This window comes from Oncorhynchus mykiss, chromosome 2, assembly GCF_013265735.2.
Source record: "Oncorhynchus mykiss isolate Arlee chromosome 2, USDA_OmykA_1.1, whole genome shotgun sequence".
Taxonomy (NCBI): Eukaryota; Metazoa; Chordata; class Actinopteri; order Salmoniformes; family Salmonidae; genus Oncorhynchus; species Oncorhynchus mykiss.
Genome location: NC_048566.1, coordinates 22,943,361 through 22,967,922, shown reverse-complemented (window position 1 = coordinate 22,967,922; position 24,562 = coordinate 22,943,361). Strand labels below are relative to the sequence as shown.

Below are 24,562 nucleotides of genomic sequence, written 5' to 3'. Positions count from 1 at the left end.
CTTTGGCTCATGACAAAAATACATCCCTATCTATTTAAGATTATCAGTGTCATGTTTTTTAAATTACAGATTGGATATCAATTCATACTGTATTGCTTTGACCTGTCCAATGTTATTAGATCAATGAGGGAGGAAGCAATTAACAAGTTTAACCTTTTTTCCCCCAACCATTTCTCTTACAATTGAACTTCATGCATTTGCAGCTTTAGAACAATAAATGTTTTCATGATGATGATGAATGATCATCATCACCACCACCATCATCATCAACAACGTAATCTAATTGAATATTACTTGACTTGATCAACTCTTTAATCCTTTCACATTTTGTAGAAGTTCAACTTGCTACAGGCAAGATATGATGGTGTCCTTCAAGGTAGCCTGTTTTTATAACTTCAGTCAACCTAGCTATATTTCTGCTTCAGTAGGGTCAAGGCTATAACTGATATTTTGGCCACAATGTATCACAAGAATAATGGTCAGCCCAGCCACAGTGTATGAGTCTACAGGACAGACTGGTGAAATAATAGCTTATGGAGTGGCCATGAGGTCTGGGAGTAAGATGGGGGACAGGAAAACATTGAGAAAAGTGGAACATACTTTTGTAGTGTATGTGGACACCTGCTTGTCAAACATCTCATTCCAAAATCATGGGCATTATTATGGAGTTGGTTCCACCTTTGCTGCTTAAACAGCCTCCACTCTTATGGGAAGGCGTTCCACTAGATGTTGAAACATTGCTGCAGGGACTTTCTTCCATTCAGCCACAAGAGCATTAGTTAAATCGGGCACTGATGTTGGGGAATAGACCTGGCTTGCAGTCTGCGCTCCAAATCATCCCAAAAGTGTTCGAAGGGGCTGAGGTCAGGGTTCTGTGCAGGCCAGTCTTTGTTCTTCCACACCAATCTAGACAAACCATTTCTGTATGGATCTTGCTTTGTGCACTGAGATATTGTTATGCTGAAACAGAAAAGGGCCTTCCCCAAACTGTTGCCACAAAGTTGGAAGCACAGAATCGTCTAAAATGTCTTTGTATGCTGTAGCATTAAGATTTCCCTTCATTGGAACTAAGGGGCCTAGCCCGAACCATAAAAAACAGCCCCAGACCATTATTTCTCCACCACCAAACTTTACAGTTGGCACTATGTATTTGGGCAGGTAGCGTTCTCCTGGCATCCGCCAAGCACTCAGCAGTCCCATTCTGTGAGCTTGTGTGGCCTACCACTTTGCGGCTAAGCTGTTGTTGCTCCTAGATGTTTCCACTTCACAATAACAGCACTTACAGTTGACCGGGACAGTTCTAACAGGGCAGATATTTGACAAACTGACTTGTTGGAAAGGTGGTATCCTATAACGGTGCCATGTTGAAAGTCACTGAGCTATTCAGTAAGGCCATTCTATTGCCAATGTTTGTCTATTGAGATTGCATGACTGTGTGCTCGATTTAATACACCTTTTAGCAACGGGTGTGGCTGAAATAGCCGAATCTACTAATTTCAAGGGGTGTCCACAGACTTTTGTATATATAGTGTATTGTTAGTAAATTTGGAATGGGGACAAGCACAAGCCATCTGGAAGATCGATGAAGGAGAATATGGCGGACAGGAAAAAAAGGAGAAAAGTTAAACATGTTTTGAATGAACATGGAAAGGTGGATCACACAGAACTTTTGGAAGAGCTACCAGAAGGAAATTGAATGTGATCAGTGTGAGGATGAATTAACCGCGGTGGCAGGTGCGGTGAAGAACACAGAGTTTGATCATCATCGTGATTATGACAAAGAAGATTCTTGCCCAGTGGAGTGAGATTTTTGGAGAGAATGGATCCTTGCCTTCTAGCAGATCCATATGTGGTGTCAGGTTGGGTGGTAAAGAGGTTGGGGAATGTTGGGTCAGTTAAAGTGACTCGAAGTGGAATCGTGCAAATGTTTTGCGTTCCTGCCTTCCAGAGGGAGCGTGCGCTCTGCACCACACGACTGGGGACAAGAACTATGACATGTTTTCCTCTCTGGAACAGGGCGCCGTTAAAAGGAGTGATAACTGGAGTGGCGTTAAGTACTAAGTGGATCAACTGAAGTTGAAGATTCGTTTGGTGCTACGCAGAACCGTTGGAGAACGCGTTGAAACAAAGAAGACACTGTCTGTACTACTGAGTGTTGATGCAGAGTTAAGGTTGATTTTTGCAAGAATGGAACGTAAATTACAGAGTATAGATGTTCTGGTGGCAGCTGCTGAGAAGCACTTGGATGTACGAGATTTTATTGCAGAAGAGTTTGAGATGTTTTGAGCGATAATGTCCTCTACTCCCAGGCTGCTGGGCCCCATGTAGGATCAGATAGGTCCAATGTAGTGGAGTAGTGGTGAGGTTGTAATGGGTTTGTTGGTAGTGCAAATTTTCCCAGTGTATAAATTCATCCTACATAATAGTAGGGTGATACACAGCCATTAGAGTAGGTGGCGGCATTCACCTATTATATTTGTTTGCGAACGTCCATAATACCGAAGAAGAAGAAGAATGGCTGATGGTCTCCGCCCCTTTCTCCTCCGGATTCTTGTAATTACTATGTAGAAAAAATGGGAAGAACTAGCGGGGAACCGGTGGATACAACACGATTCGCAATGTAACATAAGTGGAGCGATATAACGAATGGGCAGAGAACGTCTATACTAATCGGACTTTAGAAATGTGGTAAGTACATTCCAGAGTTCGATCCGATACAGGTGGTATCTAACATTGCTAGCTAGCTTTATGAACGGTTCGATATGCCTCGCAATCTACGCTAGCTAACGTAGTAGTCGCGGTGCCATCATTGTTGCGCAAAAAAAGCGAATAATTGAGCTAGCTATCTTGCTGCTGTCAGCCGGTTGTCTCCTTGCAAGGCATTTCACGCACACATGTCCGCATTTCATTTAAATACATACTTTTTTTCTTTCTAACTAGCTAGCTAAATAGTTGGAGGCTAGCAGCAGCCCGACATTTTGTTGGTATCAAGACAGCTGTCACGATGCTTTAACTCTGGCTCTACACAGGCAGAGAATAGCTAACTGACTATGGTATGGCCATTGGCCAGACTGTCATAATGGTAATCTAGTGAAATTATTTTATATATCCAAAAATATAGTTGGTCATACAGGGTTGTGAAAGGTACCCCGTTTAGATTATAATACGCTCGTTAGTTAGCCAATTTATTCAAAATGGACACTTCGAGTGTATTTTTGTGTATGGATAGCTAGCTAACTGATTTAGGTAGCTACATATTTTAAAAATCTCTAACATCTCCAGCGTTTTCAAATGTTAATTACTTATTTTTATTAACTGTATAAAAGTCCTCATGAGCTGTAAAATTAGCTATTTGATAGAACCCAACCGATATGGCATTTTTGGATCAGATTTTAGAATGGAAATGTTCACAATAACCAATACATCTGCCAACATTTCTATTATTATAACGTTAGCTGGAATAAAACATGTAATTCAATTCTGTAGGGATTGTGCTTAAAACAGCTCTACAAAGGTACTCATAAAGCTGATTTCATAAATTGTGAGGAAAGAACAATGTAAGCACCATATAACATTTAGGAGCACCTGAAATACAATTTTTTTGGGGGGGGATAAACTGCAGAGATTCCAGTAAAAATGTGCCTCTTAAGACAGCTGCATCATGCTAGCCAGTTGGAAAACAACGGACGTAGGACACATTTTTCTATGTTTTGGTATTTAGCTATGTTTTCATCGATTGTAGGGCTGTAGACACTGAATTCTGATAAGTTGTCACTTGAAAGGAAAAGCTTAAATGAGCATGGTTACATGCACACAATATGATTATTGTGGCTAGTCATAGTAATATAATAGTATGTTTTAAAACAATACATTTCTCAAATCCTGTTTACATGGACACTGAAATCAGGCTACCTGATGGGGACTCAAATAAATGCAGAAAATTGCTAATAAAAAGAAACGTTTTAACACCGTGACAGTGATTATTTTTTGCAAAGCCTATTTGATTCGGATCAAATACACATCTGGAACGCCGATTTGAAGCTTGTTTACATGTCCTAATAAATCGAGAGATTGCTCAGAAAACCAGATGTTTTAATTGGTGAATGCTTACTTTGATTTTGACCATACGCCAATTAAGATAAGCATATACGTTTCGAGTTAGGTCAGGGTTATTGGTAGGGTTTAGCGTAGGGATGTCCCAAGGATACCAGGCAACACTAATCCTCAGTGAACGGTGTCAAGTACTCTGACACAGCTAGTTAGCTGACTAGCACTCGTCGGGGAAATGGGGGTGGCGAAACATGAATATGGACCAGTCCCTGACAAGTGACAACCCATACATTAAAATATAGCTACCAAGCGCTACTTTGTAACATGCTATATCGTTTGTGCCTATGAAAACATTTGGATGACAGAGCATGAGGAATACCCTTTGCAAAGATGAAATACAGTGCTTTCGCGAAGTATTCAGACCCCTTCCCTTCTTCCATATTTTTTTACGTTACGGCCTTGTTCTTAAATGGATTAAAATACAAATCTACACACAATACCCCATAATAACAGTGAAAACAGGTTTTTAGAAATGTTAGCAAAATAATAAATATTCTAGAGATATAGAAAACCTTATTTACACAAGTATTCAGACCTTTTGCTATGAGACTCGAAATTGAGCTCAGGTGCATCCTGTTTCCATTGATCATCCTTGATGTTTCTACAACCTGATTGGAGTCCACCTGTGGTAAATTTAATTGATTGGACATGATTTAAAGGCACACACGTCTATATAAGGTCCCACAGTTGACAGTGCATGTCAGAGCAAAAACAAAGACATGAGGTCGAAGGAATTGTATGTAGAGCTCCGAGACGGGATTGTGTTGAGGCACAGATTTGGAGAAGGGTACCCAGCAGCATTGACCTTCCCCAAGAACACAGTGGCCTCCATCATTCTTAAATGGAAGAATTTTGGAACCACCAAGACTCTTCCTAGAGCTGGCCTCCCGGCCAAACTGAGAAATCGGGGGAGAAGGGCCTTGGTCAGGGAGGTGACCAAGAACCCGATAGTCACTCTGACTGAGCTCCAGAGTTCCTCTGAGGAGATAGGAGAACCATCCAGAAGACAACCATCTCTGCAGCACTCCACAGGCCTTTGTGGTAGAGTAGCCAGACGGGAGCCACTCCTCAGTAAAAGGCACATGACAGCCCGCTTGGAGTTTGCCAAAAGGAACTTAAAGGATTGACCATGAGATAAAAGATTCTCTGGTCTGATGAAACCAAAATTGAACTCTTTGCCCTGAATGCCAAGTGTCACGTCTGGAGGAAACCTGGCACCATCCCTATGGTTAAGCATGATGGTGGCAGCATCAGGCTGTGGGGATGTTTTTCAGCAGCAGGAGACTAATCAGGATTTGAGGCAAAAATCCCCAAATACCGGTGGGCCAAGCTTGAGGCATCATACCCAAGAAGACTTGAGGCTGTAAACGCAGCCAAAGGTGATTCAACAAAGTACTGAATAAAGGGTCTGAATACTTATGTAAATGTGATATTTCAGTTTAATACATTTGCAAACAACTCTAAATTTGTTTTTGCTTTGTATTTAGGCGGTATTGTGGGTAGATTAAGTGGGGGAAAATAATGTAAGAAATTTTAGAATAAGGCTGTAACTTAACAAAATGTGGAAAAAGTCAAGGGGGCTTAATACTTTCCGAATGCAAGGTATAACAGACATATTTTCATGGGCTTAACTAAAGGGCTGTAAGGTTACCACTGAGTTTAACGTTCTCAGAACGGCATTTGCTTCACATCCATTGTTTGTCACGACACCCAACACCCTTCCATGGCACTTCACGTAACAGTATATTGCCGGTGTGCATTTTGGCACTTTACTGAGCTGGCAAGCTTCTATCTATTCAGCACTCAACCGTAGACGCAGTAACAGTTTGTTCACAGTAGTTCACTGTCCTCCCTGACTGGTTTAGTTGTGTTGGGTGATATTGTCCAGTCTTGCTGTAATTCACCAAAGCAAGTTATCGCTCGCCATGAGCCTATGTAAAGAGCTCCCTCTTCAGGACAAATAATAAAATGCAAAAAAAGTAATTTTATGAAGAACTGTTTTTTTTTTTGTTTTTAGTTTTGTTTTTTTGTTGTTGAATTTTACCCCCCTTTTCTCCCCAATTTCGTGGTATCCAATTGTTAGTAGCTACTATCTTGTCTCATCGCTACAACTCCCGTACGGGCTCAGGCGAGACGAAGGTTGAAAGTCATGTGTTCTCCGATACCCAACCACAGCGCGCATCCAACCCGGAAGCCAGCCGCACCAATGTGTCGGAGGAAACACCGTGCACCTGGCAACCTTGGTTAGCGCGCACTGCGCCCGGCCCGCCACAGGAGTCGCTGGTGCGCGATGAGACAAGGATATCCCTACCGGCCAAGCTCTCCCTAACCCGGACGACGCTATGCCAATTGTGCGCTGCCCCCACGGACCTCCCGGTCGCGGCAGGTTACGACAGAGTCTGGGCGTGAACCCAGAGTCTCTGGTGGCACAGCTGAAGAACTAGGTGTTTTAACGGTTTGTGCTTACTTTGCTTAGGATCTTACGCTGATTTAGATAATCAGAGTAAAGTGTTTACATCGCTAATGCAAAATTCTGAGTATTGCCATAATCAGTTTAATGTTGTTATTAGTTGGTCCGGGACGATGCATTTTCGCAATACTCATTGGTATCATGGCAAGGAAACAAACACGAAGCAGATTTAATTTCTTTAGGAAGACAGCCCTAATGTTGCAAACAAGCATAATTATGTTGTCATTGAGTCACATTTATTTATTTTCCAAGTTATAGCACATTGTATTTCACATACATCAGGTTTTTAAAGGACCAAAGAGTTTGGTCTGCTTTGTGTTTTCTTTTCTGCCATAGAAAAAATATTGCGATAGTGTTATCGTGTCAGCCCTAATTATTAGTGTGCATGTAAATGTACTCCATGGTTCTCCTCACTTTTGTCAAGTGATTTTTACAAAATTTAGTTGGCTATCTGTCTCGTAAGTCACACACAGACCTATGGGAAGCTGCATTTTCCTCAGGGTAGCTACTGTACAGTGCCTTGCGAAAGTATTCGGCCCCCTTGAACTTTGCTACCTTTTGCCACATTTCAGGCTTCAAACATAAAGATATAAAACTGTATTTTTTTGTGAAGAATCAACAACAAGTGGGACACAATCATGAAGTGGAACGACATTTATTGGATATTTCAAACTTTTTTAACAAATCAAAAACTGAAAAATTGGGCGTGCAAAATTATTCAGCCCCTTTACTTTCAGTGCAGCAAACTCTCTCCAGAAGTTCAGTGAGGATCTCTGAATGATCCAATGTTGATCTAAATGACTAATGATGATAAATACAATCCACCTGTGTGTAATCAAGTCTCCGTATAAATGCACCTGCACTGTGATAGTCTCAGAGGTCCGTTAAAAGCGCAGAGAGCATCATAAAGAACAAGGAACACACCAGGCAGGTCCGAGATACTGTTGTGAAGAACTTTAAAGCCGGATTTGGATACAAAAAGATTTCCCAAGCTTTAAACATCCCAAGGAGCACTGTGCAAGCGATAATATTGAAATGGAAGGAGTATCAGACCACTGCAAATCTACCAAGACCTGGCCGTCCTTCTAAACTTTCAGCTCATACAAGGAGAAGACTGATCAGAGATGCAGCCAAGAGGCCCATGATCACTCTGGATGAACTGCAGAGATCTACAGCTGAGGTGGGAGACTCTGTCCATAGGACAACAATCAGTCGTATATTGCACAAATCTGGCCTTTATGGAAGAGTGGCAAGAAGAAAGCCATTTCTTAAAGATATCCATAAAAAGTGTTGTTTAAAGTTTGCCACAAGCCACCTGGGAGACACACCAAACATGTGGAAGAAGGTGCTCTGGTCAGATAAAATCAAAATTGAACTTTTTGGCAACAATGCAAAACGTTATGTTTGGCGTAAAAGCAACACAGCTGAACACACCATCCCCACTGTCAAACATGGTGGTGGCAGCATCATGGTTTGGGCCTGCTTTTCTTCAGCAGGGACAGGGAAGATGGTTCAAATTGATGGGAAGATGGATGGAGACAAATACAGGACCATTCTGGAAGAAAACCTGATGGAGTCTGCAAAAGACCTGAGACTGGGAAGGAGATTTGTCTTCCAACAAGACAATGATCCAAAACATAAAGCAAAATCTACAATGGAATGGTTCAAAAATAAACATATCCAGGTGTTAGAATGACCAAGTCAAAGTCCAGACCTGAATCCAATCGAGAATCTGTGGAAAGAACTGAAAACTGCTGTTCACAAATGCTCTCCATCCAACCTCACTGAGCTCGAGCTGTTTTGCAAGGAGGAATGGGAAAAAATGTCAGTCTCTCGATGTGCAAAACTGATAGAGACATACCTCAAGCGACTTACAGCTGTAATCGCAGCAAAAGGTGGCGCTACAAAGTATTAACTTAAGGGGGCTGAATAATTTTGCACGCCCAATTTTTCAGTTTTTGATTTGTTAAAAAAGTTTGAAATATCCAATAAATGTCGTTCCACTTCATGATTGTGTCCCACTTGTTGTTGATTCTTCACACAAAAATACAGTTTTATATCTTTATGTTTGAAGCCTGAAATGTGGCAAAAGGTCGCAAAGTTCAAGGGGGCCGAATACTTTCGCAAGGCACTGTATATGCATTGGTAATCTGTCATTGCTAACATCTTCCATCTGCATTATTCGTAGAGCGGGTACTAAGCTAAGGTTGATGTTAAATGATTGTACTCGTATGCAATGAAGCCCAACAATTTTAACGTAGCCTAATGTCTGGAAACAGCATGTTGCTGCACTCCACTCTAATAGTCTAGCTAGGTCATTTGTGGAACTTTAACAATGTAACATGTTTTTTGTAAAAAACAGCCAGCCACCAAGCTGCTAGCTATGTAGTGTGAGAGAAAGTCCATGGAAATATCCCGACGTGAACGATAGAAGTAACGTGACATGCAGCCAAAATGGATGTGTGCATTTGCCACACTCAAGGGACACAAATGTTGTCATGGACCTGCTGAATTTCTTTACTCTGTGTACGCCATAAGTGTCCCGTTTACCTCACTGTGTAAAGCCGCCTTGAAGGCGCTGTAAAGCACAAGTCTAAATGCCTTGAAGATTTTGAGGGTGCCCATACTATTCACTTTAGTTGTGGGGAAACTTGTTGAACGACAACTTTTTTTTACTACAAAAAGTGGACTTGCATGTTTTTTGCTTCTTTTTAACCCAGTTTGACACATCAGTTTAATCATTAGCACGTCCATTTTCTACCAATCTCTGAAATGTGTTCGATTTTTTACACTTATTTAATCTTTATTTAACTAGGCAAGTCAGTAAAGAACACATTCTTATTTTCAATGACGGCTTAGGAACGGTGGGTTAACTGCCTCGTTCAGGGGCAGAACGACAGATTTTCACCTTGTCAACTCGGGGGATCCAACCTTACAGTTAACTAGTCCAACGCAATAACAACCTGCCTCTCTCTCGTTGCACTCCACAAGGAGCCTAGCTTGTTACGCGAATGCAGTAAGCCAAGGTAAGTTGCTAGATAGCATTAAACTTATCTTATAAAAAAACAATCAATCATAATCACTAGTTAACTACACATGGTTGATGATATTACTAGATATTATCTAGCGTGTCCTGCGTTGCATATAATCTGTCTGAGCATACAAGTATCTGACTGAGCGGTGGTAGGCAGAAGCAGGCGCGTAAACATGAATTCAAACAGCACTTTCGGGCGTTTTGCCAGCAGCTCTTCGTTGTGCGTCAAGCATTGCGCTGTTTATGACTTCAAGCATATCAACTCCCGAGATGAGGCTGGTGTAACCGAAGTGAAATTGCTAGCTAGTTAGCGCACGCTAATAGAGTTTCAAATGTCACACTGAGCCTGTGGTTGTTTCCCTTGCTCTGCATGGGTAACGCTGCTTCGAGGGTTGCTGTTGTCGCTGTGTTCCTGGTTCAAGCCCAGGGAGGAGTGAGGAGAGGGACGGAAGCTATACTGTTACACTGGCAATACTAAAGTGCCTATAAGAACATCCAATAGTCAAAGGTTAATGAAATACAAATGGTATAGAGGGAAATAGTCCTATAATTCCAATAATAACTACAACCTAAATCTTCTTTCCTGGGAATATTGAAGACTCATGTTAAAAGGAACCACAAGCTTTCATATGTTCTCATGTTCTGAGCAAGGAACTTAAACGTTAGCTTTCTTACATAGCACATGTTGCACTTTTACTTTCTTCTCCAACACTGTTTTTGCATTATTTAAACCAAATTGAACATGTTTCATTATATATTTGAGGCTAAATTGAAATGTTTTATGTATTATATTAAGTTAAAATAAGTGTTCATTCAGTATTGTTGTAATTGTCATTATTAAAAAAAAAAAAAAAAATGGCCGATTCCTCTGTATTGGCTTTTTAAGTCCTCCAATAATCTGTATCGTTATTGGCGTTGAAAAATCATAATCGGTCAACCTCTAATAGTTACTGTCACGTTAAACTTGATCACTCATCAATCCTTACTAGGTGTGGTGAAACCTTATCAAAATGGTTGACCTGAGGGTATTGGAAGCAAACTAAGGTTTCGATCAAGGTTACTGTTTGTCTGCTCTTTTTTAGGCCATTTTGATAATAGGAGGAGCTAGTATCCGGACAATACAGGTGTGTCAATTGTCTCCATCTAATTTGAATGAGACCTAATTCATTTGTTTCAAAAAGTGTCAGCCTTTCTAACAGAATTGAAAGCCGATATAGTAGCGATTTGGCAGCGCAGGAGAGGCTTGGCAATTTGTAGAATCCAATCATTTGTTCCAACTCATGGTGTTGTAATTAAACTGTTATAGTTAGTCAGGACCAGCACCTGCGCCATATGTTTGGTAAAGTAGTAACTTATTTTTTCTCTTTTTCACAGTTCTGACCAGACAAAGGAAGAGTTCTACAAAACAAGGTGCTCATGAAGAATGGAACTAACCATGTTTAACTTTGATCATTGAACACACCCTAATGGATTACGTAAGCTCCGCTGAACCAGATGTTGATGCCTTCATCTGCACAGAATGTGGGGATGGCTTCAGGCGCTACCTCGACTTGGTTAAACACATTACTGTTCATGAACGACTCAGGACTCATGAACAAACAGATTCGTTTTCCCTTGACAGTTTACCCAATGGGTTTCAAGTTCCCCGTGAATATGCTCTCCATGAAAACGGAACTTTCATAGTGGTTGACAGATCTGGACCATCAAACAACCCATCTTCAACTCTTTCACCTTATCAGAATTCAAAGACCATTGTACTCAAAACTAAGCCAGCAAAAACTGATCTACGTGTCAACACAGTGTCTCACTCCCAGTGCCGCAGTGTCTCTCCTCTAAAACAGTACCGATGCGAAACATGTGGAAAATTGTTTAACAACCAGCTGAGTTTACAACGACATCAACAGTATCGTAATTTAGAGCAAGGTTATAAGTGCACCTTGTGTTGCAAGATCTTCACAGATAAAGAGAGGCTAAGGGAACATCTCCAAGAACATGCCCATGAAATATTTTACTGCTGTGGTCAGTGTGGAAAACGCTTTCTGAAACAAGAGACCCTGTATGCTCATCAAAAAGAGCAGCATGGATCGCTGGGGCTCAAACAAATGGGGAAGTCAGACAATGGTCAAGAGAACATAATACAGAAAACATATCCCTGTAAGAAGTGTAATCTGTGTTTTTTCTGGCTCTCCGACTTGCAGAGCCACTTACTGAGTCATTCCAAAGACAAACCATTATCTGTGAACTCTTCATCCAAAATCGAGCAACAGTCTCAGAAAGATGAGCTATCACATACCATCGAGTACAGTGACGGCACCCCTACAGATGTGACTAAACAGTACAGCAGCGGCACCCCTACTACCGATGTGACCAAACAGTATAGCAGTGACGCAACTGTTGATGTGAAGACCCACAATGGCAAATCTGATTCCAAAACACCATCCTCTTTCAGACCATACCGCTGTGGTTTGTGTGGAGATCGCTTCCAACAGTTAACAGACTTGAAGGAGCATCATCTTACCCATCAGACACAAGAAGAAATTGACAAGTTAAATAAGGATTCAGAGTCACAAAGAGTTGTAAAAAGGCGGCGAAGGTATACTGGCATTGAGTGCATCGTAACAAAAGCACCTGCAAGGAAGGGAGGAAGGCCCCCACTTTATAAAAAAGGCTCTGGGACAAAATTACATCCATGCAAGCACTGCCACCGTGTATTCAGTCACTCTAGTAGTCTTTCTCGGCACAATAGATCCCACAAGGGGACTCTTCACACTTGTGTTCTCTGTGGGAAACATTTTCCACAACGCTGTGATGTCCGGAGGCATATAGCCATGTATCACAAACCTGAATTGGAGAAGAAGCCAAGTCTTAAGTACTTGGCATTGCATTCTAAACCAGATGGTGGTTCCCAATTGAATTCTGATGTGTTGGAACAGAATGCGTCATCTGAAGGAAAACCCAAGAAATCTTTAGACGGTGTTGTAACAGAATTGGACAGTGACAATGGTGACGATCAACAAACCACATCTACTGGAGAAGTGTTCGCTGCTCCTAAGGCACGGAGGAACTACAAGTGTGACCAATGTGGGAAAAAGTTTGGGCTGCTGTGTGTGTACCAACGGCATTTGCGGTACCACAAAAGGGAACCGGGTAGTGAAATGGTTAAGTGCCCTCGCTGCCCAAGTCGCTTCCGGAGTTCTTCTGCTCTAGGGCGCCATCTTGAGATTCACCCAAGTCAGTCAAGCGGGGAAACGGACATGGAAGGACGGGTATCCCCCACTGCTGACTCCAATCCAGACCTGGACTCTGACCAAGACAATGCAAAGGATTTAGTCGGTCATGGGGACATTGACGATGGCAAGGGTGGGAATGGTGAAAACATTGGTCCAGCAGAGGTGCTGTATGAATGCACTGAGTGTACAGAGACCTTTTCTTCCTTGCAGAAGTTTCTGAAGCACCAGAGTTCTCATGGGTCCGATAACCTTGGATAATGGAAACTATATGCATGGTATTTATATCCTGAGGTCTGAACCCTAACTTGAGATCGATGCACATACCACAAATTGTTGCACTGTTATGCAGACCTCAATTCATGATTTACGGAAGTCCGAGTTACTTGCACATGTCTCAAGTTAGGATTGTTTCCTTGATGATGGAGCAGTTAACAAGTGTTTTATGCTATGAATTGAGGAACTACAACCAGTATGGTTCTTGTGGTGGGTGGGTCATTAATTCTGAACTTTGATGTAGCACTGCATAGATCAAGATGGTGACTGGGAATTACTGAAATTTTTAAAATGTATTTTCTACGATCATGTGAATTTGAGGTCTGTTTTGTATCAATGTTTTAGATGGTTTTGGTTACTTCCAGTTAAACCTTTGACATTACCCCTGGAAAGGCCATGGTGTGGGAATAATGCCTTAATATGCTCTGAGAGCATTATTGAAGCTAGTAGTCGAGCACAATTTGCTAAAGACCAAGTGGAAATAACATTTTTGCAGATAGATTTGGACCCATGCAAAGCGTTAAGATGGTCTGAGGTAACAATGACTGTCCATTTTGTAAAGTAATTAGAAATGTTTTTTTGCAAGTGCAATTCCATTGGGATTTTGCTTTAAAACAATTTAAGATGTTATTTATTTGCATTTGCCAAGTCTTTACAACCATGGTGTCTTTCTCAAGATCAAAAAAACCTGTCAAGGTCAGATGTTCCCAAACTACCAGACCAGGAATGTTTATCATTTTGAAAGGCTTTCTCATGTATCATATTTTCACTATATTGTGTTCTTGTCTATCAATTCACTTAATGGTTCTGTTATCTAGATTAGTGGTTCCCAATGAGGTACTTCACAGGGGGTACTTGAGATGACTCATGAGACCATAGGTAGGTCTACTGGTAAAATGCACATGGGGGGGTACTTCAGGGGTTGTCTGGGCAGAGCAAAATTCAGTTGGTGGTACAGTAACCGAAAAAGATTGGGAACCACTGCTCTAGATGTTTTCTGCTGCCAGTCCTCCGGGTGGCCACTGATCTGTTCACATGATCAGCATGTTTTTCCATAAGGCACGACAAAGTCCAGTGATTCCAATGCAAGCCACACGTAGCATTGTGATGTAAATTAACATTTTCAAATGGTACTGTTGCTTCCTTTATTGCCTACCAAACGAGAACACATGCATTGGCCCTGATTTTATGTTAATTTTGTGCCATTAAAGTTGAAAGAAATTTATATTTTCCTAAAAATCAAATGATTGACCTATTTAAATGACCCATCCAGTCATGGTTTTCAACTAATGATGAATGTGATAAGGTGGAAATGTCAGTTTTGTGACTTTCCAACTCGTGGTCAGCTAGATCCTTTTCTGCCAGTACTTTGTGTTGCCTACACTGAAACAATCCTCCTACACAAGTTATAGAAGCACCATGTCTGGGATCCATAGGATGATGGTTTATATCAATTATATGTAAGATGGGATGTAGTTTCTCAACTATAAAGAAACGTCATGGCTTCAGACTTTTAAATGAATCTGTGTCCCAAGTATTGAACGCAAGAAATTCAGTAGATCAGACTTGTTCAGAATCATGTAGCAAGGACAGAGGTGTCTTTGGGGGGAAAAGAAAATTGCCTCTGACAAACGTGATCTTGTTCCCAGAAACTTCTGCCCAAATGCTCAGTCTGGTGGATCAGCAAGTCAAACTTGGCCTTTGTTAGCCAATACAGAAAGACAAGGAGAAACTCACAGTGCATAGGCATTGGTTCAATCTGCTTAATCTACCAAACAATCATCTCCCACAAACACTTCCCCATAATCTCGCAGTCGTGTGATTCGCTCAAATTAAATGATGACAAATACTTTACTCAAGTCACTATTCTAGAATGTTATGATCACTCCCACTAAGGACAACTTTGAATCGTTAATGTCCCAGGCTTAGATGCACTGTGCACATTAGCCTGGGGACAAGGTTATGACCAGCGCCACTGTCCTTTGTACTGGTCACTCCTATTGTGCCTTTCCTTCACCTGGCAGGTCTCCCTAGGGCTGCTTCCTGATTCCTGACCCTTCTCCCGGAAGTGGGCACTGCCGTCTATACAATGGAAACTAATGCTTACAATAATCCAATGCCTTGAGGGAGCATGAGCAAGTGCACACTTCGGTGAGAAAGGTAGAGGATCGGATTGTATCCAATGGCCCAATCCAAAATCGACCCCAGACCCTACCTCCTTTGCACTTTTGGGGATTTGACTGGTGTTTGCAACATTGTGAAACTTCCACCTAGCTCATCGGTGAGCAAGTGGAGCTATTGCCATATTGCTTACAGAGCGTTGGACTAGTAACCGGAAGGTTGCAAGTTCAAATCCCCGAGCTGACAAGGTACAAATCTGTTGTTCTGCCCCTGAACAGGCAGTTAACCCACTGTTCCTAGGCCGTCATTGAAAATAAGAATTTGTTCTTAACTGACTTGCCTAGTTAAATAAAAAAAAACTGTCAAATCTCCACAAGTGCGTGGGGTCGATTTGGGATTGGGACAATGTGCGCATGATTTAGCTCGCTGGATAGGTGGAGTTCACACTTTACACCAAATGGAGTGGTTCCAAAAGTGCATACTCAGTCAACAGGGTGTGCTCAGCTTAAGTGAGTGCATTTAAGCTCAATTTATTGGTTGTGTTCCCTGTTGACTGAGTATGCACTTTTGGAACCATTCCATTCTGAGCAGAGGAACACGGCCATTGTTTCCACAGCCGCGAAGGTCCGCGCACATGACTCATTGACATACCGGATTAAATACAGTCCTGGAGCATTACCTATTGCTCCACAAAAGCAATGTCCTGTGCAAAGCAAGGGAAACCGCAACACTTTCATGATAGCCTATACTAGTGCACCACCAACTAGCTAGTGATTCCACATCGGCTACATAAGTGTCCATGTAAAGCACGTCATTCTGCTTGCTAAATTCCTCCTGATTAGGCTTATACTGAGGCTCAGACCTTTGCCTTACTAGCACACTTACTAGCCCTCCTGAAGTGTTTTACCAGTTGGTGCCATGTAAAAAACGAGCTATTTGCAGGCAGAAGTGGGGACACTTCAGGCTGAGGAGTAATTTTCACACATGCCCAAGTGCTACGCTCACCCATCAAACTTACTCAAAGTGACCCCAGTGCAACTATAAATCTGGGTCACGGAACCATTGTAAAGGATGTCATGCTGCTTGCTTAGCGAGTACCACTTTCGCCTGATTTGGCTCACACGAGGCTCAAACCCAGGATATCTACCTTGCAAGCACACCTGACCGCCCTCCCGAAGTGTCTTACCAGTTGGTGCCATGCAAAAAGATAGCTATTCGCTGGCGCAAGTGTGGACAGTTCAGGCTGAGGAGTAAGTTTCACACACACCCTAAATCCACAAATTAGACTTTCACGTAAATCATTCATTAACGCCAATGGGAGACTTACAGAGAAATTTGTTTTAAGGGTACGGATCTCAAGGCTGAGTAAGCTTATTTACTTCTCTACAATCATTGGTTAGCTTGTACGAACTTTGAGACCTGTCTTTACACCGAAGACCAATCGGTAATGAGTCAAGAATGCCTTGGGTTTTCTCTACATGATCAGTCAAAAGCACACTTCATTCCAAGAAGCTATGCTGATCATCATGGACGCACCCACTTTAACTTACTGTACACAAATTCAATCAGGCTGTTTCATCCATAAAATGGTGACAGTTTGCTTGCAGGCCTGTCTCTTTTTAAAATGTTTTTTTTTACTGGTGTTACATTTATTTGGGTCATTGTTCCTCACGATGTCCACACTCAAGGGAAATGCTGACCTCAGGGTTAGAGCAAAAAACAAATGTGGATAGCAGTTCTGCAGCACAATGGCCACCTACTGGTGACGTGATGCACTGTGCATTCTATGATTAGTGTGAAAAGTGCATTTGTTACTTGTGTTGACCACGACATCAGCATCTCCCATCTTACCTGCCTCGTTATTTGTCCAAAAGACACATTCGTCATTGAACCTCTTACAGATCCCCCACTTGTTCATGAATATGTCCAATTTGTGGCCTTGTCAAACCAGTTTCTAATGATAGATTGACTCGATTTGTTTCTTCTTAAATCACCCGTAAATAGCATATTGGTTTGCAGAACCATGCAGTCCAAATCATCTCAGGTCATACCACTGGCTATCAAGTTGCATTGGAGGTGCATATAGTATTACACAATTCCTATTGTTTATGCCATACTGGCCCTCAATTTGTATCTTAGGGAGAGAGTCTAGTTTTACTGGCCAAACCCAATAGGCTTAGTTCTTAACTGGATTGATTTGACAGAAGAATGCTTTACATTAGGGGGTAGCTTAGTTGTTGGTTAAAGAGTGGTGTGTACAGGTCCTTGACAACCCATGATGTTCTCAACCCTTAATGTAGACTTTTTATCTTATCAATAGCACCATTCCAACCTATTGCTTGGTTAAATATTGTGGCTTTGCAGTTGGTTTTGGAATAAACATACCCCAAACGACAGTGAATAGCAGTAACTGGTCTATAGTAAGGCACTTGCTCATAGATGACATGAGTGGTTTCTCTTTTTTGTACAAATTCAACTATAGGTTTGAAATACTGTCCTTACCAGGACATGGCACGTCATTGTGGTATTTTACTTCACTGGTATGATGTAAAGTGGTGCAGTTGCTGGAGCACATAAAAAAATAGCCACCATTTTGTCCTCCAGTCCTTGATTCTTGCAACTAAGATGGTGGCCACGAGGCAGAAGCAATCCAGGGCAGACCTAAAGCAGGCAGACTGCTGATGTTGTTCTGCTATGTAGACCGATTAACCTAAAGGGCTGCTCTGAAATTGAGGTGGGTTTCCACATTACACATTGGTTCATAACAACACAAGTGAGCAGAGCAACACAGGACATCAGAGTCGTCGCCTGCACTGCCTGCTTTTGAGTGAACGGAGTCATGGCCCTCCGCAGTATCAGCGGTCGTCCTGCACGCATAGCGATCACACAGAAGCCTTGATGCACGCGGCAGGATGTGCGCAGAAGCTGTACTGCGCAGCCATAGAACGTATAGGGCGGGTACTTACAAGGTTCTCTTTCCTTTTCATTGGTTCTAATAGCATAGAGTCATAAATGTTCCCGGGGTTCGGGCACATTGTGTGATTCGATAAAGAGAAAAACAAGAAAAAAAGACATTCTGAAAAACGACAAAATTAGCAATATGGTTGTTGTGTTCACGGAAATGTCTAGCTAGGTAGTTACCTAAAGCATCGTGGGACCGTGGACAACAACAGGAGTCAGAACGGCGGCACGCAAAACTGCATTGCCTGGTGAGTGCGGTTCTGAATTGAGTTCTAGATTAGAACCATTGTAGTTTGTATGGTGGTAGCTAGTTAGCTAGCCTGCCCGGAGGCAGTAGATGACAATTGCCAAGCGAACACAAGCACATTTTAAGCATTGCAAGGATGCCAACATTTCGAGTTATTTTGTTTATTGAGTGGTTAGTTAAATGCATGCTTCATCAGACATTCTCTGCTTTCTCACGACATGGCTGGGGCTTCACCCCTATCCACTGGGCACAGACCATACGTCAATAAAGCGTACATTCCACGTTGGTTGAACGTCATTTAAATGAAATTACGTGGGGAAAAAACGTTGATTTAACTAGTGTGTGCCCAGTGGCAGTGGGTACGGTCTAACGTTATTGTAGTTGCTAGAGAGAGTATATTTAGCAATTCAATACAAACCTACCAGGGGTATGGTATATTAATTACGACGGTTCTGTTGCAATACGTTTGAAACCGTTCACTCCAACTCAACATTTTTCAACTTCAGTTGGTCCGTTTCGTTCCGTTTGGTTCTTTAACGGTAAACTGTTTCCGTTGCAAGACGTAATGAATACACCCCCGGATGGCACATTGACGTGATCTTTAACTAGCCAGGTAGTTAAATGCATGATATCATGCATAGTTAACGTTAACCGGCACTCAATTCCTAATTCTGTGTATTGTTAAGCAGAGAATAGCTAAATCAATTTACTTAGATTTAGTTTCACGTTTCCTCAATGTTTGGGAGATAGGCATGGGTGCATGTTGAACTGTGCAACCCATGCAGGTACGTGTGTGATGGAAATACTGCTACACGTGGGCTATTGTAGGAAATTCCATTTAATTTTGGCAGTAAACAACCTCCTCTGATTCTAGACAAATTATATTGTATTTCTGCATGTGGAAAGCTGAAACATCGTTTTGTTGTCACCACACATGGTAACTAGGGTAGGCCTAGTTACTAATATAAGTATGGCATTACGCCATATTTATTGGCGTTATTGATGTAATGATGCTAATGTAAGGAAATCAAACACCCCTGCCATTATAAAATTGTGTTTTTGAGTATGCAGCTTAACTCAAATATTGCAGACACTTTCAGGCTGCTTTTCTGCTGTTACCAGTGTTAAACTAGTTGTCTACACCTTGATGTTATACTAGATAAATTGTTTCCATAACTAGGACTGACCATGAGGACTTGTGAAGAGCAGAATTCACAACCTCTGCATGATCAAGACCTATGCTTTGTACGATGTTAACCATCAAATGTGTTCACAGCCATTTATGTAAATGACAGCTGAAAAGTACCAGTGGCCTAACCTTGGCTCCATGTCAGAGCAGATCCGTCGGAGCCATGGCCTAGTGAGACACGGCTGCCAACCTGCGTAGATGGAAACAAGTCTGAGGCTTTTGTGTAAAACACTGGGGTAAATCCTCATTGGAGATGCACTGTCAGTGCTTGGGTGACACTGACAATATACACTGAGTGTACAAAAGTTTAGGAACACCTTCCTTATATTGAGTTGCAGCCCCTTTTGCCCTAAGAACAGCCTCAATTTGTTGGGGCAAGGACTCAATAAGGCGTCAAGTGTTCCACTGGCATGCAGGCCCATGTTGACGCCTAGTTGGCTGGATGTCCTTTGGGTGGAATACCATAATTGATACACACTGGAGCGTGAAAAACCTAGCCGCGATGCAGTTCTTGACCCACTCAAACCGGTGCGCCTGGCACCTACTACCATACCCTGTTCAAAGGTACTTAAATCTTTTGTCTTGCCCGTTCAACCGGTGTATTTTCGTCTTAGACGCAGTGGTGAATTTAGAATGTAAATCTTGGTGGGGTACACATTTTTTTCCAATGCATGCCAGCAAAGCCACTACAACACTAAACAATGCATTAATTGCACAGAAAGCTGTCCCAACACCTTACCACTGCTATACCTGGCTATTAGTGGAGCCTTGTCTACCAGCGATACAGTTCATTCAGCCCTTTAAAAAAACATAGCTAATATGGCTGATTTGCTTAACCAGATGTGGTTTCTACTGACAACTGAGATGTACAAACCATGGAATAAAGGGACAACGAGCGGATAAGAGGCACTCCGTAATTACAATTTAAGACCTTAATGAGCGAGCTAGAACAGATTTAGTCAACTATTTGTTCTGCACTTTTGAAATGTACAGCGTCAGAATTCAGAACATGTGCTGTTCTTAGTGTTCTCCCTGTACACCAAGTCAGAATCGCAGGATAAATAGGGGGTATATAAGCAGACAATGAAATCGCTTAGAATATTTGATGATTACTTTTCTCTAAAACAGGCTATAGGCTACATGTGCACCACCAAGTCTGAACAGTAGGTGAAATTAAGAGGTGGTTAATATACCAAATTATTAGGGAGGCATATGGGCTATTAACAGCTTACTACACAACATACAACGTATTACTTTCTTAGCCACAGTATACATATCTCCCTGGCATATTACATCATTTATGCAGCAGCATACAATACATTTTTGGACTCAATTTGTTGCCCTGTGCTCACTTGAACAGGAAGATGGCACAGTGGTCCTTCGCGGGCAAATTCTGTCATCAAAGTCTGGTGTTGTCTGGATTTATGGTGTTCCCAGTTGACTTGAAGCACAAGGTTGAATCATGACGTTAGTGATCTTCAGGTTGGAGCTCTAGAGCATTACTTCCGGCACCGACAGAGATGGCCGCCTCGCTTCGCGTTCCTAGGAAACTATGCCGTATTTTGTTAATTTACGTGTAATTTCTTACATTGGTACCCCAGGTAATCTTCGGTTTTATTACATACAGTCGGGAGGCACTACTGGATATAAGAGCAACGTCAACTCACCATCATTACAACCAGGAATACGACTTTCCAGAAGCGGATCCTGTGTTTTGCCCACCACCCAGGACAATGGATCAGATCCCAACCGGCGAACCAAAACAACGGCGCCGTAAAAGGGGCGGACAAAGCGGTCTTCTGGTCAGGCTCCGGAGACGGGCACATCGCTCACCGCTCCCGAGCATACTACTCGCCAATGACCAGTCTCTTGACAATAAGGTTGATGAAATCCAAGCAAGGGTAGCATTCCAGAGAGACATAAGACTTAACGATCTTTGCTTCACGGAAACATGGCTCACTCGAGACACGCTATCGGAGTCGGTACAGCCAGCTGGATTCTTCACGCATCGCGCCAGCAGAAACAAGCATCTTTCTGGTATGAAGAGGGGCGGGGGGGTATGCCTTAAGATTAACGAGACGTGGTGTGATCATAACAACATACAGGAACTCAAGTGCTTCTGTTCACCTGACTTAGAATTCCTCACAATCAAATGTCGACTGCATTATCTACCCCCCCCCCTCCCCCCCCAAAGCAGACACGTCGACCGCCCTGAACAAACTTCATTTGACTCTATGTAAACTGGAAACCACAAATCCTGAGGCTGCATTCATTGTAGCTAGGGATTTTAACAAGGTTAATCTGAAAACAAGACTCCATAAATTCGACCAGCATATCGATTGTGCTTCCAGGGCTGGTAAAACCCTGGATCATTGTTATTCTAACTTCCACAACGCTTATAAGGCCCTCCCCCGCCCTCCTTTTGGAAAAGCTGACCACGACTCCATTTTGTTGCTCCCAGCCTATAGACAGAGACTTAAACAGGAAGCTCCCGTGCTCAGGTCTGTTCAACGCTGGTCCGACCAATCTGATTCCACGCTTCAAGATTGCTTCGATCACGTGGATTGGGATATGTTCCGCATTGCGTCAAACAACAACATTGACGAATACGCTGATTCGGTGAGCGAGTTAATTAGCAAGTGCATCGGCGATGTCGTACCCACAGCAACTATTAAAACATTCCCAAACCAGAATCCGTGGATTGATGGCAGCATTCGCGCAAAACTGAAAGCGCGAACCACTGCTTTTAACCAGGACAAGGTGACCGGAAGCATGACCGAATACAAACAGTGTAGCTATTCTCTCCGCAAGGCAATCAAACAAGCTAAGCGTCAGTATAGAGACAGAGTAGAGTCACAATTCAACGGCTCAGACACGAGAGGTATGTGGCAGGGTCTACAGTCAATCACGGATTACAAAAAGAAAACCAGCCCCGTTGCAACTTATTTGCTCGCTTTGAGGATAATACTGTGCCACTGACACGCCCGCTACCAAAACCTGCGGGCTCTCCTTCACTGCAGGCAACGTGAATAAAACATTTAAATGTGTTAACCCTCTCAAGGCTGCAGGCGCAGACGGCATCCCCAGCCACGTCCTCAGAGCATGCGCAGACTAGCTGGCTGGTGTGTTTACTGACATATTCAATCAATCCTTATCCCAGTCTGCTGTTCCCACATGCTTCAAGAGGGCCACCATTGTTCCTGTTCTCAAGAAAGCTAAGGCAACTGAGCTAAACGACTACCGCCCCGTAGCACTCACTTCCGTCATCATGAAGTGCTTTGAGAGACTAGTTAAGGACCATATCACCTTCACCCTACCTGACACCCTGGACCCACTCCAATAGGTCCACAGACGACTCAATCGCAACCACACTGCCCTAACCCATCTGGACAAGTGGAATACCTATGTGAGAATGCTGTTCATCGACTACAGCTCAGCATTTAACACCATAGTACCCTCCAAACTCGTCATCAAGCTCGAGGAGGTGAGGGCCCTCGGAGTGTGGTGACAGGAAAATAACCTCACACTCAACGTCAACAAAACAAAGGAGATGACCCCTATCCACATTGACGGGACAGTAGTGGAGAGGGTAGTAAGTTTTAAGTTCCTCGGCATACACATCACTGACAAACTGAATTGGTCCACCCACGCAGACAGCGTGGTGAAGAAGGTGCAGCAGCGCCTCTTCAACCTCAGGAGGCTGATAAGATTCGGCTTGTCACCAAAAGCACTCACAAACTTTTACAGATGCACAATCGAGAGCATCCTGTCGGGCTGTATCACCGCCTGGTACGGCAACTGCTCCACCCACAACCGTAAGGCTCTCCAGAAGGTAGTGAGGTCTGCACAACGCATCACCGGGGCAAACTACCTGCCCTCCAGGACACCTACACCACCCGACGTCACAGGAAGGCCATAAAGATCATCAAGGACAACAACCACCCGAGCCACTGCCTGTTCACCCCGCTATCATCCAGTAGGTGAGGTCAGTACAGGTGCATCAAATCGGGGACCGAGAGACTGAAAAACAGCTTCTATCTCAAGGCCATCAGACTGTTACACAGGCATCACCAACATTGAGTGGCTGCTGCCAACATACTGACTCAACTCCAGACACTTTAATAATGGAGAAATTGATGTAATAAATGTAGCCACTTTAAACAATGCCACTTAATATAATGTTTACATACCCTACATTACTCATCTCATATGTATTTACTGTACACTATACCATCTACTGAATCGTGCCATCTTTATGTAATGCATGTATCACTAGCCACTTTAAACAACGCCACTTAATATAATGTTCACATATCCTACATTACTCATCTCATATGTATATCTGATATGTATCTACTGCATCTTGCCTATGCCGTTCTGTACCATCACTCATTCATATATCTTCATGTACATATTCTTTATCCCTTTATGCTTGTGTGTATAAGGTAGTTGTGAAATTGTTAGGTTAGATTACTCGTTGGTTATTACTGCATTGTCGGAACTCGAAGCACAAGCATTTCACTACACTCGCATTAACATCTGCTAACCATGTGTATGTGACAAATATGATTTGATTCTAGAAAGAGACCCGACTTGCATTCCGAGTTGGATGACCGTTCAAAACGTATTTCCCCAGTCGTAATTCGTTCTTTTTTTTTTAGTTCCCAGTTGTCTTGAACTCACTGAAATCTGAGATTTCCCAGTTCCGCATTTTCTGTTTTTTTGAATGCAGCAGATGTCATCCTGGATCGACAGCATGGCCAATGTTGAATGTTTATCCCTTTAAGCTTGGAAAAGAGACCCTTCTAACGGGACTTGGACCTTACACCCACTCCCCTGAATACCAGGCTTAGTGATTGCTTTGCAATGATTGCAGTTAGCCACTGATTCCTTCGAGACTGTTGAATTAGTGATTTCCAACTTGTTG

At 42.6% G+C, this 24,562-nt stretch overlaps 2 protein-coding genes across 3 annotated transcripts in view; both read left to right on the top strand.

Annotated features, from left to right (window-relative positions):
- Nucleotides 1–2,473: 2,473 nt before the first annotated feature.
- Nucleotides 2,474–14,342, top strand: si:dkeyp-84f3.5 (C2H2-type zinc finger protein). The gene is made up of 2 exons (XM_021624811.2): nucleotides 2,474–2,688; nucleotides 10,989–14,342. The coding sequence occupies exon 2, from the start codon at nucleotides 11,081–11,083 to the stop codon at nucleotides 13,100–13,102; it is 2,022 nt and encodes a 673-aa protein (XP_021480486.2). The 5' UTR covers nucleotides 2,474–2,688; nucleotides 10,989–11,080; the 3' UTR covers nucleotides 13,103–14,342.
- A 3,810-nt stretch (nucleotides 14,343–18,152) lies between these two features.
- LOC110538037 overlaps nucleotides 18,153–24,562 on the top strand; it is a 42,685-nt gene continuing 36,275 nt past the window's right edge. For both annotated transcript variants that reach the window (XM_021624604.2, XM_021624595.2), the window contains exon 1: nucleotides 18,153–18,447. The gene's annotated coding sequence lies outside the window, so the exon portion shown is untranslated. The remainder of the gene's footprint in view (nucleotides 18,448–24,562) is intronic.

Bases quoted from the DNA above. Each gene is read 5' to 3' on its own strand.
- si:dkeyp-84f3.5 (XM_021624811.2), top strand. From the start codon at position 11,081: ATGGATTACGTAAGCTCCGCTGAACCAGATGTTGATGCCTTCATCTGC.